This window comes from Ranitomeya variabilis, chromosome 2, assembly GCF_051348905.1.
Source record: "Ranitomeya variabilis isolate aRanVar5 chromosome 2, aRanVar5.hap1, whole genome shotgun sequence".
NCBI lineage: Eukaryota > Metazoa > Chordata > Amphibia > Anura > Dendrobatidae > Ranitomeya > Ranitomeya variabilis.
Window position 1 is genome coordinate 430040651 of NC_135233.1, and position 20000 is coordinate 430060650.

The 20000-nt window shown below is 45.6% G+C and overlaps 1 protein-coding gene across 10 annotated transcripts in view; it reads right to left on the reverse strand.

The window, feature by feature from the left end:
• The window catches only part of SHANK2 (SH3 and multiple ankyrin repeat domains 2), a 672686-nt gene that overhangs the window by 37616 nt on the left and 615070 nt on the right, over window positions 1-20000 (reverse strand). For all 10 annotated transcript variants that reach the window (XM_077286975.1, XM_077286974.1, XM_077286973.1 and 7 more), the window contains one exon: window positions 3551-5942. In XM_077286975.1, the coding sequence (XP_077143090.1) occupies window positions 3551-5942 (2392 nt within the window). The remainder of the gene's footprint in view (window positions 1-3550; window positions 5943-20000) is intronic.

Below are 20000 nucleotides of genomic sequence, written 5' to 3' on the forward strand. Positions count from 1 at the left end.
CTGCCCCCCGCCAGCCTGGTCCGGGAAGCAGAAGCCTGGGACTTGGCCCCCTCATTCATCCCAGGAAACCCACTCACTCCCTTGGTAAGAGAGAGAGAGCAGGTCCCCGGGTGGAGAGGTGGTGGTTCCCAGGAGCTCCGGAGCACACAGCAGGTTCAGCAGCGACTGCACCCACAATCAGCACAATGAGCAGCAGCTGAGCAGAGCTGCACCCAATATCCTGCTGGAGCAGTCACTGTGCACATGCATTACATTACTGATCCTGAGTTACATCCTGTATTATACTCCAGAGCTGCACTCACTATTCTGCTGGTGCAGTCACTGTGTACATACATTACATTACTGATCCTGAGTTACATCCTGTATTATACTCCAGAGCTGCACTCACTATTCTGCTGGTGCAGTCACTGTGTACATACATTACATTACTGATTCTGAGTTACATCCTGTATTATACTCCAGAGCTTCACTCCCTATTCTGCTGGTGCAGTCACTGTGTACATACATTACATTACTGATCCTGTGTTACATCCTATATTATACTCCAGAGCTGCACTCACTATTCTGCTGGTGCAGTCACTGTGTACATACATTACGTTACTGATCCTGAGTTAAATCCTGTATTATACTCCAGAGCTGCACTCACTATTCTGCTGGTGCAGTCACTGTGTACATACATTACAATACTGATCCTGAGTTACATCCTGTATACATACAGGCCCCCGCCACCACATTGTTTTCAGGATTTCCTTAGTATTGCACAGGAGATGGAGTTATCACCTGTGAAATACTAAGGAAATCCTGATCTGTAGTATAAAGCATGGTTATAGGGCAGTGGAAGAAGGTTTACACTACCGCAGTCTCCCAATACACAACGCAGTGGAGCAGGAGCCGCTGGTTAATGCTGAACTGCACATCACTACTAGAAAAGAGGCTAAATGCAGGATAGTGAGGTTTGTCGGTAGCTATAGATGTTGGCATCATGTAACTGGAGTATTGCAGGCTTTCTGTAGCTGTCACTGTTTTCATCATTCTATATCAATGTTATAAATTACCATATAATTCTGCCAGGAGGATGAAGACAGTCAGGTATCATCAGCCCCTCCGGCTCAGAAAAGGTTGTTAAAAGTTTAATGTAAATGATCTGGAGCTTCTGAAGACTTTAGAGAAGACTTCCTGGAGAAAAGCATCAGCCTCAGCACAGATCTGGGTTTTGATGTTTTTCCCCTCTCTTTTTTTTTTTTTGTAATTTAGCTTTTTACATATTTTAGGCAATTAGAGAATTTACATATCAAAACTTAGAGGCCGATAACATCTTGAAGTCTCTATCTCAGGGCTACTGACGGTTCAGCTTGGGACATCACATTAGCCCTGGGATTACAGGTGGACCTCCTACAATTGGTGCGGTTTCATCAGATGAAGTATTATGGGGTTTGGCGTTGTGTCTAGAAATGCTACCTGGATATTGGTGACCAATGCTCTAGGGAACAGAGTAATGTTCAAGATACTTGGTTTACTGGGAAGTCCTCTTGACTCTTTCCTATTGAACAGTGTTTGCAGCGCTGTTCTCTTCTGCATAGGGAGACGAGTGGTCCTGATGTGGTCATTCCTACATAAATCAGCCAGGAACCATTGGGAACAATTGCTTTGCCTTCTGAAATTAGGATGTTTTACCTGATTTGTAAGAGTAAGGCCAGGTAGGGGGCGGCAGTGATACGAGTGCAAAGTAAAACCGCTGCTACTGGTCACTGTGGCCATGTCAATGCTATCATGACTGGATTAACGCTAAGAGGGAAATTCATGTAGTCTGGTGTAATACGTCAGTCTTGATCAAAAGTCTGTGGTAGTAAATCTGCCAAAATCATTAATGGGGTCGTCCAGGATTGGGGAAATGTCTACAATGATGCTGTGTGACTGCCGAATCTGGACAATATGCTGGAGCACATGTTGCCACAATTCCCAGATATTCCCGATGCGAGTTCACATGATTCATGTGCTGACTATATTCATCTGGCTTCTCTTCATTTACTTCTATTAAGAGAAGTAGAGCAACTGCGCAAATCACATACATGTGGTCACGCAAGCGCCCACCCACACCACAAAAATCGTGACAGATTGCGCACCACACAGTCACTGCAGACTTTTGTCCCACCATTGGACAACCATTTAAGGAATTTGATGCATCTTTCAAGCTGCTTGTTTGCTTGACCTCTCTGTATGTCAGAATCCTCTATGTGAGGAAAAAATGGTCCTCACATAGAGGATTCTGACATACAGAGAGGTCATACCCTGCCACTGCAGGAAACTTCGGTTTTTCTAGCCTGGATAACTTCCCCTGATGAACCCCCCAAACGGGAGGGGAAACGCGTAGGGAAGACATTTTTTTCAGGGAGGCTATATCTGACCATGGGCATCACAAAACAGGCTCACACTTGGGTACTGCCCTTGTAAGGGCGGGAGTTTGGTTGCAGAGGGCACGACAGGGTAAACAGGCCCCCGTGTTCCCCCCCTCCCCCCACTGTCGTTTTTTGGTCTTGATGTCCTTTCTCCCCATCTCCTGGTCTTGGATACCATGATGTTGGAGTAACATCCTGAGTGCCAGCAAACAGCAATTTGGGTGAGATTGTGTCATTTTTTATCTAATATACTGTGAATCACGAGCACTTTATTTATTATTCATGTTTTTTAGGTATGCATATTAAATGTTAAGTTTTAACTAATGATTTAAGGACTGACTTTGCTGGATTTAGTCAATGCATTAAATAGCAGAAAAATGCGAAAAAAACGCAAAATTAATGAACATGCTGCTTTTTTTACCGCGATGCGTTTTTTTCGCGAAAAAAAAAACGCATCATGTGCACAAAAATTGCAGAATGCATTCTAAATGATAGGATGCATATGTGTGCATTTTTTATGCGTTTTTATCGTGTTTTTATCGCGAAAAAATGCAAAAAATCCTGAACGGGTGCGCATACCCTTAGTGAAACTGTTGGGCCAATGCTAGACCACATCCCTGCCACTAAGCTCCACACAGTCCTCAGGAAAGTGCTGGACATAAAAACGCCAAAAATTGCAAATGTCTTTCACAACTTCATGTTCCAGTCACTGTTACCAAATGCGAAACCTGGGCCCGGCACTCACTGCTGCCGGTTATAGACAAGGGGACATTCAATAACGTGTAAGTATATGAGAATTCAGCGCAGCATGATTATCACTGCGAATGAGCTCCATGGCTGCAAGTATAGAGGGAACGTTCTCTTCTGGGGCATCAGGGGCCCAGTAGTGACACATTTCTTATAGCTGCGCCCCTACACCAGCCAAATTCCTTGGTAAAACTGAGTTTTTAGTGACTATACCATTCCAGGCTATGTGAAAGCCATTATTTCCTTGCAGCCGCTGTCTAGTTACTTCTCCGTCGTGATGTTACATTTGAGTTACCATTTTCCTTCTTCTCTTACACTTTCACTAACCCAAAAACGAAACCCTGAGCAAGATATACACAGGGTCACCAATTGCAATGGGAATAGCACATAAAAAGAAGTTACTGTACCTTGTGCTGAGACTTGGGGGTTTCATTCCAGTTGGTGAATCTAATCCTTCCCCCGGCTTTGTGGCCTTCTCTCTGTTCATTTGTTGCAATATGGAATTTAATTCACTAATGACATTGGCTTTGGGACTTGGCATGATTAGACTTCTCATCTCTGGGACATCGCCCCATAACTTGGAGGTCCTTAGATACCCAGCTTTTGATAAATTGGGCTGCATCCCTAGCGGGGGAGGAGGCGGAGCAGGGGGAGGGATAACAAAAGTGTCCATGTTTTCTTCCAGGACGGCGTCCTTATAAAGTGCATTGCTTTTGTTGATTATGGGCTTCACTTTTGGCTTCGGAGGTACTGGGGGCTTGTCCACTAGAAACGCTTGCCCATCTGCATAGACTGTACATGTGTCCAAATTTTCACCACCCTCTGAGGATAACGTAGATATGCTGGAGACAGTGGAAATAGTGCTAGTTGTCTCTAAGTGATGGTCGCTGCCACTGCGGCTGTCCACCTCCTCGATCCCAGAGTCTGTGACGTTATCAAAGCTTTCTGGGTGTTGCATGTACGAGGCAGGCAGGCAGTTCGACAGAGCCCCAGGCTTTTTACTTTCTAGAGAAATAGAGGCAACATTGGGATGATACGAACCAGGGGGAAGGGTGCCATTCTTCCTCTGCATCAACAAGTCTGCCAGTGTAGCTGCTGGCATTGCAGAGACATCCTCAGGAATATCAAAACTGTTGGCAAATTCAAGAGGAGGAGGCAGTGGCTCAGTGAAAATAAAGTCCTCATCGACGTCTATTGAGGCAAAAGGTGGAGGAGGGATGCGGAACGGTAGGATGACTGGTTCATCCACAGAGCAGACGGAAACAATGGCTTTAGTGGGGGGCGCTGGCAAGCTGGCATCACTTGTTTTGGGTAACGCGTTCTCTACATTATCACTGGGTTCAGCTGCTGGAGTTTCTGTAGGCTGATTCTCTGGAGAAGCCTCTTTTTCTACATCTTCGTTGTCATTAAGTAGACTCTCTGCTTTGGAGGCGTCTACCGTATGTACCATCAGCAATCCGGCGGTCTTCTGCTGTGAGGTGTCCATAATGTTGATCAGCATATTCTTTTTCTCTTCGTGACGTTTTTCTTCCTTCACTGTTTCTGGGTCATGTTTATTTTCGGTCTCCTGTCTTTTTAACACCCCGCGTTGGTTTTGCCTATTGGTACTGCTGACTGCAGCGGGAAATGAACTTTCTGCATTGGGGCGAAGCTTTGTATCGATGAAAAGAGGCTTATTGAGATCGGACTTGTCTACTTCCGGGGGACTAGGACTGGGTTGACTTTGCTCTTTCATTGCTCTGTCTCTAGCCGCTAATGCCAGTGCCAGCGGTGAATTGGGATCTAATAACTTCCCGGTCACTGGATGCATGTAATTTCCAGAAACATTAATCCCTTTAGTTGTGTTGTTTTCATGTCCCTTTCCTTTTCCTGATCGCACATTGTTTGCATCCCCGTGGTTTCCGAATGCATTAGCTGTTCGGCTTAAAATGAGTGAGGACGGGCCTACAAACTGCTTAAAGCTCTCCTCATTACAGAACATGCCCTCATCAATGGACTTGGAGTGCCGTAACCTGGGACTGGGTGTCGGTCCAACACTTTCATCTCCCAGGTCCGTAGACAAGAATGCCGGAGAGTTTCGCCTGGCCTCTAACCTTTTCTCTCTGTCCCTCACTGCTCCGGCAATGGCTGCAGCAAACGGACCGGTGACGTTGAGGGAGTCGTCTGGCCTTAGCTGTCCTTGCTGCTCTGAGGTTTGCAGGTCCGTCTCCATGCTACTTCCCTGGCTGCTCTTTCCGCTGCTGCTAGTTGAAGGTTCTTTGATGATGATGGTTGGGATGGGAATGGAGCAGGTTTTCTCTGGGCTATCCTCCACATTAGACTGCTTGACAAGCATGCCCTTCCGCCTAGCGGGTTTTGCTGGCACGAATACAGCTTTATTTCCTAACTTTCCGACTTCTGAGTAAGGGTTTTCAGGTAATTGGCCTCTCTTAGTTACAAAGTTCTGTTGGGACGACATTTTAGAACTATAAAGATCTTCAGAGTCTAATGAAAACCTATCCGTCTCTCGTCTGTAATACATGCCCTTGCCTCTCATTATCGTGCCCATGTTATCCGACCGCACAGCCGGGAGAGGAGACTTTGCGCCAGTAATCTGGTTAAACGTAGGCTTGATGGTTCCATATCCTCTGGGAGATGGAGACTTGGGTGAATTAAATGGTGAGGGGGACGGTGGAGGCGGTGATGGAGGTAACGTTGCTGGAGGGGGTGGAATATCTTCTGAGGCATCGGGCATAGATAAGCTTCTTGTAAACTTTAACATTGGAGGTGCCAAAAATTGCCTTTCTTCTTCAGTTATACCTGAAACCACAAAGAGCAGAGTATAAGAGAATTATCATAGCGTCATGACTAAGGGTATTCCTAAATATACAGGGGAAATCTGTCATAAGGTTTACTCTCTGTGCAGTTTGCTTTCTTATATGCTCTAATTCAACTAAAACAAGATCCACAAGAAAGTTGATAAGGACCATCACCGATTATAAGAGTCCCTTGTCCCCTGTTTGAATGGAGCAGTGGTCAAACATGTGCACTGCTGCTCCATTTAGAGTCTATGGGACTGATGGAGATATGAGTGCAGTGCTCGGCGATATCTGATCGGTGGAACTCCTACCAACTGGACAATTATATCTATCAATAGGATGCAATATCGGTACAAGCTCTATTGTGTTAGATTAGTCATCATTTCCATTACGTACTGGACCAATAAGGACCTCCTGGCAACAGAAATGCCTTAAAGGAGTTTTCCAGGCTTTTGATACTGATGGCCTATCTTCTGGATATGTCATCTATGCAAGATCAGTAGGAATCTGAATCACGGTCACTCCCACTGATCAGCTGTTCTCTATGGTGGGGCTAGGTGGAACCGCACAGCTCCATACACTGCGTAGTGGCTGTTCTTAGGTACTGCAGCTCAGCTGCCACTGAAGGGGATGAGTTTCACAGTGCCTGAGAACTGCCACTAGTGTGCGGAACTGTGATGTTCCAGTGAACTGCTGACGTCCACAGGACACAGTAACGGCTGATCGGTGGGGGACAGGTCATCAATCACTTTAACTCTGGGTTCCTGATTTTTGGAGTTGCCCTGTATGGCTATGTGGCTGGTTGATTTTTAGGTGAATTTAATTTACTGGTCCACTGCCAAAAAAATCTGTGACTCCATCTCTGGCTTATATGCAGCAGCCTATATCACTGGATGTTTATATGTTCTACCTGCTGCTGTTATTCCTTTCCATCATGGTACAGACACACGGCTATGACCAGCTAAAGAAATCGGGTGCTGAGCCTCATGTTTTCCAAGCGGTGGAGACTAAACCATGGAGGTGATGCTGGTTGCAGGCACTCTGCAATCTCTGTACATTGAGATGTCATCTAACTGATTGTGTGGATACCATTTGTCTACACTCGTTATGTTTTTATGCATTTAATGATTTTTGGACTCAATAATATCGATTTATCCTGATGTTCTTGACTGTACTTCAGTCATAAAACAATCATTAAACCGTCCTGTCTCCACCACTTTTTACACATGAGGCCCTCGCCAATCATAAAGTGATGGCATTATACTATCATCCAATTAGGTGGGAACACCCCTTTAACTTTCAGCGATTACAAAGAAGTATAAACCAGTCACAGTAACGATGAAGGCCTAAAATAAGGAGCAGAATTCATTAGCAACACCACAGTGAGCTAAAAATTACAAATGGGATATTTTATTTTATGAATCAAGGGAAAATATCTTTGTGTCTCGTGAAAACACAGAAATATAGTGAACATTTGTCATCCATTTCCCATTGACAAAGGTTCTGTTTCAAGTACTAGAAGCTTTGGTTGGACTTTTCAGCATGAGTTGTGTCTGTTGGACCCTCAATGTGAATATTCCCCCACTTAACACCATTTGGGCTTTTTTTCCTTTATTTAAACAAGCTAAAACTTCTGTGATTAAATTCTGAATACATTTCTATAATAGTTGTATACACAAATTTAAAGCACAACTTTGTGGCTACTTGCGGCCACCACTAGAGGGAGCTTAGGGCTTTAGTGACTACAGCCAAATAGTGGAGGATTTATAGAAAAGTGGCTCCAATCACAAAACTCAAAAGATTTCTCAGCGCAGCAGTTTGGATCTATAAATGACATGATTATTAAAAATAGACATTTGCTTTAGGATTTGGCTACATGGCAACTTGTGGCCACACAACAGAAGGTCACAATATCATGCTGCTTAAAGGAATTATCCGGGACTCTGATGTCGGGTCTCACCAATCTGAAATTGGCCATTAATCTCACAGTCATGGACAATCCCTTTGAAGAGTAAGTAAACTTTTTTTTTATTAAGTTATACTGAAGACATTGCAAAGTTATGAATTTTGGGCCCACATCTCATTAGTTTATTTCGATTCATAACTTTGCAATGCCTGGAAGATCAATATCGTGCACGTGTGTATGTATGTACATATGTGCATGTATGTATGTATGTATGTATATATATATATATATATATATATATATATATATATATATATATATATATATATATATATATACAGTGCCTACAAGTAGTATTCAACCCCCTGCAGATTTAGCAGGTTTAATAAGATGCAAATAAGTTAGAGCCTTCAAACTTCAAACAAGAGCAGGATTTATTAACAGATGCATAAATCTTACAAACCAAAAAGTTTTGTTGCTCAGTTAAATTTTTATAAATTTTAAACATAAAAGTGTGGGTCAATTATTATTCAACCCCTAGGTTTAATATTTTGTGGAATAACCTTTGTTTGCAATTACAGCTAATAATCGCCTTTTATAAGACCTGATCAGGCCGGCACAGGTCTCTGGAGTTATCTTGGCCCACTCCTCTATGCAGATCTTCTCCAAGTTATCTAGGTTCTTTGGGTGTCTCATGTGGACTTTAATCTTGAGCTCCTTCCACAAGTTTTCAATTGGGTTAAGGTCAGGAGACTGACTAGGTCACTGCAACACCTTGATTTTTTGCCTCTTGAATCAGGCCTTGGTTTTCTTGGCTGTGTGCTTTGAGTCGTTGTCTTGTTGGAAGATGAAATGACGACCCATCTTAAGATCCTTGATGGAGGAGCGGAGGTTCTTGGCCAAAATCTCCAGGTAGGCCGTGCTATCCATCTTCCCATGGATGCGGACCAGATGGCCAGGCCCCTTGGCTGAGAAACAGCCCCACAGCATGATGCTGCCACCACCATGCTTGACTGTAGGGATGGTATTCTTGGGGTTGTACGCAGTGCCATCCAGTCTCTAAACGTCACGTGTGTGGTTGGCACCAAAGATCTCGATCTTGGTCTCATCAGACCAGAGAACCTTGAACCAGTCAGTCTCAGAGTCCTCCAAGTGATCATGAGCAAACTGTAGACGAGCCTTGACATGATGCTTTGAAAGTAAAGGTACCTTACGGGCTCGTCTGGAACGGAGACCATTGCGGTGGAGTACGTTACTTATGGTATTGACTGAAACCAATGTCCCCACTGCCATGAGATCTTCCCGGAGCTCCTTCCTTATTGTCCTTGGGTTAGCCTTGACTCTTCGGACAAGCCTGGCCTCGGCACGGGAGGAAACTTTCAAAGGCTGTCCAGGCCGTGGAAGGCTAACAGTAGTTCCATAAGCCTTCCACTTCCGGATGATGCTCCCAACAGTGGAGACAGGTAGGCCCAACTCCTTGGAAAGGGTTTTGTACCCCTTGCCAGCCTTGTGACCCTCCACGATCTTGTCTCTGATGGCCTTGGAATGCTCCTTTGTCTTTCCCATGTTGACCATGTATGAGTGCTGTTCACAAGTTTGGGGAGGGTCTTAAATAGTCAGAAAAGGCAGGAAAAAGAGATAATTAATCCAAACATGTGAAGCTCATTGTTCTTTGTGCCTGAACTACTTCTTAATACTTTAGGGGAATCAAACAGAATTCTGGTGGGTTGAGGGGTTGAATAATAAATGACCCTCTGAAAAAACTTTTCCCAATTAAAAAAAAAAATAAACAAAGAAATAACATTCTTTTTTGCTGCAGTGCATTTCACACTTCCAGGCTGATCTACAGTCCAAATGTCACAATGCCAAGTTAATTCCAAATGTGTAAACCTGCTAAATCTGCAGGGGGTTGAATACTACTTGTAGGCACTGTATATATATATAATATACATATATATATGTATGTGTGTGTGTGTGTGTGTATATATATATATGTGTGTGTGTATGAATATGTGTATATATATATATGTATGTATGTATGTATATGTGTGTGTGTGTGTGTATACAGGTCCTTCTCAAAAAATTAGCATATAGTGTTAAATTTCATTATTTACCATAATGTAATGATTACAATTAAACTTTCATATATTATAGATTCATTATCCACCAACTGAAATTTGTCAGGTCTTTTATTGTTTTAATACTGATGATTTTGGCCTACAACTCCTGATAACCCAAAAAACCTGTCTCAATAAATTAGCATATTTCACCCGTCCAATCAAATAAAAGTGTTTTTTAATAACAAACAAAAAAAACATCAAATAATAATGTTCAGTTATGCACTCAATACTTGGTCGGGAATCCTTTGGCAGAAATGACTGCTTCAATGCGGCGTGGCATGGAGGCTGTCAGGTACCAAGAAGGAAGGAGTGGACCCACTAGACCGTGACGACGATCCCCTCACGGGCGAGCTGGCCAGATGGACCTCCCCCTATACAGGGAGAGTTAGGGGCAGGACCGCGAGGGACTATCGCCACGGAAGCCGGAGGGACCAAGGAGGGGAAAAGGAAGAAGGGACGGAGAAAACCTGAAACAAGGGTAGACGGGAACGGACGAGACAAAGGACTGACGGAGTATATAGGGAAACAGGTCTGGAGACACGGGGACAGCAGGGGGACAGGGACTTCCGGAGTTGAGGGGAGACACAGGTGCCACTGGGTGGCTTGGAGCAAGAGGAGGACAGGGACTGAAGTGGCTAAGATTACGGAAACACAGTAACAGGAAAGTGACGGAAGAAACTGGGAGACCTGGTACTGCGGAGAGACAGGAACTGCGGGAACACAGGAAGTACCAGGGCTATAGATTCCGAAAGGTTCTGCGGAGAAAAAAGCAGGAAATACAATCAGCAAGAAGATGCACGGACATACGGCCTGGAGCACAAGGGAAATACAAGTGAACAACAGGCACAGGAGAGAGAGACCGGGAGGAAGAAATAGTTATGCAGCGCCTTACTTCCGGGTCAGGGGAAACCTCCAGGACGATAGAGAGGAGCAGGCAGAAGGAGCCGGCAGGTTACAGGTGTGCGCGCATAGAAGAGAATCTATCGTGTGCGCGCGTGCGACGGCCAGCAGAGGCCGGTAGTGAGCGCCGGAGGGAGGAAGCTGCAGGAGAGTCGCGCCGAGACGCCGGGAACAGGTAAGTATGAGCGGTTGCAGGAGGCGGCGGCGTGACAGTACCCCCGTCTTTACCTCCCCTCTTCCTAAGGCTAGAGAGAAATCTGGACAAAATCCGAGGAGCCTGAATATTCTCTAGGGGCTCCCAGGACCTCTCTTCAGGACCAAAACCCTTCCAGTCCACCAAAAACAAAGTTTTTCCCCTGCGTTTTTTCATGGCAAGAATGTCCCTGACCTCAAAGATATCATCAGCAGAAACAGGCGAAGGAGAAGAAAGAGAAGTAGCATGAAACTGATTAAACACTGCAGGTTTGAGGAGAGAGACATGAAAAGAATTAGAAATACGAAGAGAGGCAGGTAATTTAAGCTTATAAGAAACATCATTAATGCGAGTCAAAACTTGGAAAGGACCGATGTAACGGGGACCCAGTTTATGAGAAGGGATTTTAAGGCGAATGAATTTGGACGAGACCCAGACCTTATCCCCAGGATGAAATATGGGAGAATCAAGACGCCTTTTATCAGCATGTTTTTTCATCCGAGATTGAGCTAATTCAAGAGCAGACTTAGTCTCCTGCCAGACCCTGGAGAACTCTCTAGACAGAAGATCTGCCGCTGGTACAGTAGAGACGGGAGGGACCGGTAGAGGAAGACCAGGATGTTGACCAAAAACGACAAAAAATGGAGACTTGCTAGAAGATTCGCTGGGATGGTTATTGTAGGAGAATTCGGCCCACGGGAGTAAGTCCGACCAGTCATTCTGATGGGCATTAGTGAAATGACGAAGATAGGTCATCAATGTCTGATTTGTACGTTCCACTTGGCCATTGGATTGTGGATGATAGGCCGAGGAAAAGTCAAGCGAGATATTCAGAGACTTACAGAGGGATCTCCAGAATCGGGCGACGAATTGAACTCCACGATCTGAGACAATATGTTGAGGAAGACCATGAAGACGAAAAACATGATGAACAAAAATTTTTGCCAATTCTGGAGCTGAAGGTAAACCTGAGAGAGCGATAAAATGAGCCATTTTGGAAAAGCGATCCATGACCACAAAGATGACGGAGCAACCTGAGGAACTAGGCAAGTCCGTAATGAAATCCATAGACAGATGTTGCCACGGAGAAGAAGGCACCGGCAGAGGGTGGAGAAGACCGGAAGGCAATTGTCTAGGACTCTTATTCTTGGCACAGGAAGGGCAAGACACGACGAAACTCCGAATGTCTTTAGACAGGGTAGGCCACCAATAGTAACGAGAAATCAAATGTAAGGTCTTCTTAAAACCAACATGTCCAGCTAGTTTGGAAGCATGACCCCAAAGTAAGACGCGTCTCCTGTTCTCCTCGGTGACGAAGGTTTTACCCGGAGGCAAAGATGAGAAAGAGACCGGAGCGACTGGGATGATTCTGGCAGGATCGATGATGTGCGCAGGCCTCTCCTCAACATCCTCTGAAAGAAATGACCTGGAGAGAGCGTCGGCTTTGGAATTTTTATTGCCAGGCAGAAAACGAAGTTCAAAATCGAACCGAAGGAAGAACAAGGCCCACCTGGCCTGTCGCGGATTTAGTCTTTGCGCTGAATGAATGTAAGCCAGGTTCTTGTGGTCCGTGTATATCACAAAACGATGTAAAGCTCCCTCTAAGAGATATCGCCACTCCTCCAGTGCCAATTTAATGGCCAATAGCTCCTTATCTCCGATGGAATAATTCCTTTCAGGAGAGGAAAAAATCTTGGAAAAGAAACCACATGGTACAAGGTGACCAGAAGAAGATTTTTGAGACAGCACAGCTCCGGCTCCGATGGCTGAAGCATCAACCTCAAGGACGAAGGGTTTACTGGCAACTGGACGATGAAGAATTGGCGCAGAGGCAAAGGCTTGCTTGAGGGATTGGAAAGCCTCTTCGGCCTCAGAGGACCAAAGGTGAGGGTTGGCACCTTTACGAGTCATGGCGGAGATGGGAGCCGATAAGGAGGAGAAGTGAGGGATAAACTGTCGATAATAGTTAGCAAATCCGAGAAAGCGCTGGATAGCCTTAACTCCATGAGGACGAGACCAATTGAGCACAGCGGAAACCTTTTCAGGATCCATACGCAGACCGGCATCGGAAATTAGGAAACCCAGGAACGGTAGAGATGATTGCTCGAAGATGCACTTCTCAAGTTTGGCATAAAGCCGATTCTCTCTCAAGCGCAGAAGTACTTGCCGAACATCCCTCCTGTGGGTGGACAAATCTGGAGAAAACACGAGAATATCGTCCAGGTACACTACTACACAAGTGTAAAGGAGGTCCCGAAAGACGTCATTCACGAACTCTTGGAAGACTGCAGGAGCGTTGCATAAGCCGAAGGGCATAACCAAATACTCGTAATGACCATCCCTGGTATTGAACGCAGTCTTCCACTCGTCTCCAGAGCGAATGCGGACCAAATTATAGGCCCCTCGAAGGTCTAGTTTAGTAAAAATTCGCGCCCCCCGCAAACGGTCAAAAAGCTCTGGAATTAGTGGGAGAGGGTACTTGTTCTTGATAGTGATGGAATTGAGACCCCGGTAGTCAATGCATGGACGAAGGGATCCATCCTTCTTTTTAACAAAAAAAAACCCAGCTCCAGCTGGAGAGGAAGACTTTCGAATAAAGCCTCTGGCCAGATTCTCCTGGATGTACTCAGTCATGGCTAAAGTTTCAGTTGGCGACAGTGGATAAATGCGACCTCTAGGGGGAGAAGAACCAGGAACCAAATCAATCGGGCAGTCGTAAGGACGATGTGGTGGTAGGATCTCTGCCTCCTTCTTATTGAACACATCTGAAAAGGAGCGATAAGCTGAAGGAAGGTCCACAGATTCCGGAATGGAACGGAAGACTCTAGTAGGCTTGATGGTGAGCAGGCATCTATTCTGACAGGACTGTCCCCAACGTAAAATGTCGCCTGTTCGCCAGTCCAGGGTGGGTTCGTGATTTCTTAGCCAAGGAAGACCTAGAAGAAAGGAATGAGACAACGAGGGCAAGACAAAAAAAACCAATTTCTCACGGTGTAGAGCTCCAATCTGAAGTTCAACCTCCTCCGTAACCAAGTTGACGGTCTCCCGCAAAAGCTGACCATCGACAGAAGCTATATGTCTAGGAGTCTCCAAAGGTCTAACAGGTATCCCAAGTCTGTTCACTACTTCAAGTTGAACAAAGTTTCCGGCTGCTCCAGAATCAACATAAGCATCAAGAGAAAAACGACTAGAACCCAAATGCAAAATAACGGACAGAATCAGAGGAGGAGAGGATTCATCATTACCTAGGAAGACCTCTCTTACCTGTCCTAGGCGGAGGCGTTTCCCGGCTTCAGAGGACAGGAACGTAGAAGGTGGGAAGCACTACCACAATAAAAACACAGACCCTGTGCAAGTCTTTCTTTGCGGCGTTGCTCGGCAGACTTGAGGCGATCAACCTGCATGGGTTCAGGCGAAGATGTGGAAGTAGCCGGAGAGGCAGAGGGAAAAGCAGACCCACGAGTTGGAGTAGATAGGCGAGGAAGTCTCCTCTCTTTGACGACCTCGCGGGAGCGCTCCTGAAAACGCAAATCAATGCGTATAGCCAGAGAGATTAGATCGTCCAGAGAGGTGGGGGTATCTCGACCTGCCAACTCATCCTTGATCCGAGAGGACAACCCACGCCAGAAAGCACCGACCAGAGCCTCATTGTTCCAGCCCAAATCTGAGGACAGCGTCCTAAAACGAATGGCATACTGGGCTACGGAAAGAGTACCCTGGTGAAGGTTAAAGAGGGACTCTGTGGTTGAAACCAGACGGCCAGGTTCGTCAAATACTTTGCGAAAGGTCTCCAAAAAAGGAGCGAGTTGAGTGACCAGCGGATCGTCTCGTTCCCAGAGGGGATTAACCCACGCCAGAGCCTCGCCCTCCAGATGGGAAACAACGAAAGCTACCTTAGCTCGGTCGGTGGGATAGAGAAGCGGAGACAATTCAAAATGCAGTTGACATTGATTGAGAAATCCGCGGCATAATTTTGGATCCCCTGCGTACCGAGGAGGCCTAGCCAAACGGGGCGAAGGTTGGGGAGTAGGGGCCTGAACTGGAACGGCGGCAGCATTTTGGAGAGAAAGAAGCCGATTATCTACTGAGGCCATAAAATTCAAAATATGAGACTGAGTGTCTCGTTGTTGGCCTAGCTCCTGCTGAAGCGCTACCAGCTGTGAAGCATTACCGGGATCAGAGGACTGTAGAGCCGCAAGACGAGATTCCATGTTCTTAAGGAAGGACAAAATCCTGGTCTGGTTTTCGCGTAAGAAGAGTAGTTCCTTCTGAGTTGCGACGACACCGGCGGGGTCCATGGCCTGTTGTTACTGTCAGGTACCAAGAAGGAAGGAGTGGACCCACTAGACCGTGACGACGATCCCCTCACGGGCGAGCTGGCCAGATGGACCTCCCCCTATACAGGGAGAGTTAGGGGCAGGACCGCGAGGGACTATCGCCACGGAAGCCGGAGGGACCAAGGAGGGGAAAAGGAAGAAGGGACGGAGAAAACCTGAAACAAGGGTAGACGGGAACGGACGAGACAAAGGACTGACGGAGTATATAGGGAAACAGGTCTGGAGACACGGGGACAGCAGGGGGACAGGGACTTCCGGAGTTGAGGGGAGACACAGGTGCCACTGGGTGGCTTGGAGCAAGAGGAGGACAGGGACTGAAGTGGCTAAGATTACGGAAACACAGTAACAGGAAAGTGACGGAAGAAACTGGGAGACCTGGTACTGCGGAGAGACAGGAACTGCGGGAACACAGGAAGTACCAGGGCTATAGATTCCGAAAGGTTCTGCGGAGAAAAAAGCAGGAAATACAATCAGCAAGAAGATGCACGGACATACGGCCTGGAGCACAAGGGAAATACAAGTGAACAACAGGCACAGGAGAGAGAGACCGGGAGGAAGAAATAGTTATGCAGCGCCTTACTTCCGGGTCAGGGGAAACCTCCAGGACGATAGAGAGGAGCAGGCAGAAGGAGCCGGCAGGTTACAGGTGTGCGCGCATAGAAGAGAATCTATCGTGTGCGCGCGTGCGACGGCCAGCAGAGGCCGGTAGTGAGCGCCGGAGGGAGGAAGCTGCAGGAGAGTCGCGCCGAGACGCCGGGAACAGGTAAGTATGAGCGGTTGCAGGAGGCGGCGGCGTGACAGAGGCAATCAGCCTGTGACACTGCTGAGATGTTATGGAGGCCCAGGATGCTTCAATAGCGGCCTTAAGCTCATCCAGAGTGTTGGGTCTTGCGTCTCTCAACTTTCTCTTCACAATATCCCACAGATTCTCTATGGGGTTCAGGTCAGGAGAGTTGGCAGGCCAATTGAGCACAGTAATACCATGGTCAGTAAACCATTTACCAGTGGTTTTGGCACTGTGAGCAGGTGCCAGGTCGTGCTGAAAAATGAAATCTTCTTCTCCATAAAGCATTTCAGCCGATGGAAGCATGAAGTGCTCCAAAATCTCCTGATAGCTAGCTGCATTGACCCTGCCCTTGATGAAACACAGTGGACCAACACCAGCAGCTGACATGGCACCCCACACCATCACTGACTGTGGGTACTTGACACTGGACTTCAGGCATTTTGGCATTTCCTTCTCCCCAGTCTTCCTCCAGACTCTGGCACCTTGATTTCCGAATGACATGCAAAATTTGCTTTCATCAGAAAAAAGTACTTGGGACCACTTAGCAACAGTCCAGTGCTGCTTCTCTGTAGCCCAGGTCAGGCGCTTCTGCCGCTGTTTATGGTTCAAAAGTGGCTTTACCTGGGGAATGCGGCACCTGTAGCCCATTTCCTGCACACGCCTTTCCACACCAGATTCAGTCCACTGCTTCCTCAGGTTCCCCAAGGTCTGGAATCGGTCCTTCTCCACAATCTTCCTCAGGGTCCGGTCACCTCTTCTCGTTGTACAGCGTTTTCTGCCACATTTTTGCCTTCCAACAGACTTACCATTGAGGTGCCTTGATACAGCACTCTGGGAACAGCCTATTTGTTGAGAAATTTCTTTCTGGGTCTTACCCTCTTGCTTGAGGGTGTCAATGATGGCCTTCTTGACATCTGTCAGGTCGCTAGTCTTACCCATGATGGGGGTTTTGAGTAATGAACCAGGCAGGGAGTTTTTAAAAGCCTCAGGTATCTTTTGCATGTGTTTAGAGTTAATTAGTTGATTCAGAAGATTAGGGTAATAGGTCGTTTAGAGAACCTTTTCTTGATATGCTAATTTATTGAGACAGGTTTTTTGGGTTATCAGGAGTTGTATGCCAAAATCATCAGTATTAAAACAATAAAAGACCTGACAAATTTCAGTTGGTGGATAATGAATCTATAATATATGAAAGTTTAATTGTAATCATTACATTATGGTAAATAATGAAATTTAACACTATATGCTAATTTTTTGAGAAGGACCTGTATATATGTGTGTGTGTTCATATAAATTTGCCAATTTTGACTATTGAATGCCAAGTGCAGTTTCACAGTAGAGCACAGGGGTGCACGCAATTCTTGACAATGGCTGTGGGGTGAAGATTGCACTGCAATATGTAGGTGCAATCTAAAGCAAAAAAAATGCTTCTTAGAAATTTAATTAAGAAATTTGAAAAGCTTGTGTGGCCCGTATTTGGGAGAGCTGTATAATAACTATAGCGGAGTGGTAATTGCAGCCCTTTTTTCTTGTCACTTTACATCTATTCCTACATTGGTGATATTTTTGACTTCTCTTTTAATGTTTAGCACTGATTGAGTCCTTGACTAGCGGAGATGTCAGTGCTTATGCTGTTCAGTGTGCACCTTCTTCTATGCTTGAAACTATTTTCAAACCGTGACACTAAGTCAAAGGAAAAAAAAAACACATTTGTGTTCATGTCTCAAGCAGACGACACGAGAGCAATGAGGACACAAACGGGACACAAATGACATGTAAGGAATGAATATCAGAAACACAAATCCGACAAAACTTTGCTGTTTGGATGAAATAACATGAACGGATCCCCCAATAAAACATTTAGAATATAATTGGGTTTAAACCTATTCTTAGAAGTATTGTGAAAGTAGGACACATCTTGTCCACCCCCATGAACCCTATTGTAGCATTATGTCCCCTCCACAGGACCAGTAGTCTGGGGTCCCAGCCTGGCCACATTTTTTTCAATGGTTCATTGATTTGAGGGTTACTATGTCTGTAATGGCCGGTGTCATTGTACTAAAAGAACCTTCCATCAGCTTTTCTTGCTTTAAATTGCTTCCACCATTATCTTTGCAGTCTGCAGAGATTTCGGTGTTCTCATATTACCCCACAGCCCGGCAAACCTGAGGACACGTAAATTGTCCAGCACCATATGCAGTTCACATCAAATCTGTCTCACAAGATCACTGCTCAGCTAGGGCAAGATGGCTGATGACAGGACAGTATCCACTTTGCTTAGAGGCCACGTGGATGGATGGTCTAGGCCGCCGTTGGGACAGTTTGCCATTGATTTACATACAAAGCAGGATATGTATAAAGTCAGGTATGCCAAACTGTGGGGAGATTTGTATGAGATGGTGGCAGTCACATACTCCCCTCGATAAAGCTAATGCGAAACGCGCGTTGGGGTGTCAGCACCATCTTCAGGTATAGTACCCACGGACCACCAATGGCTTGTTGTTTTACTTAACCCTTACTGCTGCAATTTGCTCCTGATTTACTCCTTTTACCTTTAAGGATAGGCACATTGAGCACTTTAATCCTCCACTTGGACATATGCACACTTGCACTTTCCTTTGAACCGAGCATGCACTAGTTACTTTGTAGGCATAATATGATTGCTATTGAGGCTAGTTTCTGCCCATTGATAATCCCCATATAATATGCCTGTCTGCTTAATTTTCATAAAAACATCTTTTTACTGTTTTTCCATTGTGGTAATACGGTATTGCATTGTGGTACTATAGTGTCTTGTATGGCAGCTCTTTTTGCATTGTTGTCCCCCTCTATTGGATTTTAGTATATATTGTATTACATTTTAATTGTATTATCAATAAAATTCATTTAGTTTTATGGCACATAGCTTCCTTGTTGCTCTATTTTGATGTATTGATCCCCTTCGGAAGCGCCAATTACGCATTTCCTTTTTTTTGTTGATTACCCTTCTGAGAGCAGCATGATGTAGAGGCAGATAACTTTATTCCACCAATTTGTCATTTATTCACCTGCTTGCTGTGGCTTTGATAAAACTGATTTTATCTGCTGCAGATCTAGCAATTCTATGAATGCTATGGCCCCGCTCACACCACGATTTCTGCCTATGCACAGTGTACGCAGAAAGAAGCTAATCAGTTGTGGTGGCAGGGTTGTACAGAGCTCATGAATATGGAGGACTATCTGGCAGCAGGTTTACAGGTCTTCCAGTAATAATCTCCTACTAATAAATCAGTGATTTTATTAAAACTACAGCGAGCATCCCAGTGAGTGACACATTGCTGGAATCAGGATCCCTGCCGCTACATTATGCTGCTATCAGATTACATGGCTAGATTCTGCTGACAAATTCCCTTTAAGGGATGCCTTGGTGAGGGAAGGCAAAGGAGATTATACAGTGGTGTGAGGGGAAACAATGTATCTTAACTCAATAAGGGGTCTCAGTGATTATTAATCTGGGAGAATGGAAGATGGCACATGAGACGTAGCACAACTCAATAGTACGAGTAACATATAGTTGATGATTGTGAGTCAGCCCCACAGGTCTATGTGCCGCCTGCTTATGCTGAAGATCCCAGGCTGCAGACAATCACAGGTGTCCAAGGACACAGAGATGCCGTGACAGCTGTCACTACAACCTGTAGCATGGGCAGACAGCAGCGGTCTCTAGGGGGTTAACCAGACCTGCAGTTTCTCTATAGATCACTACTGGACACTACAGGCCCCATTTATTAGTACTGTAGGGGCCACACGAGTCCAATATGCAGACTGACGATACAC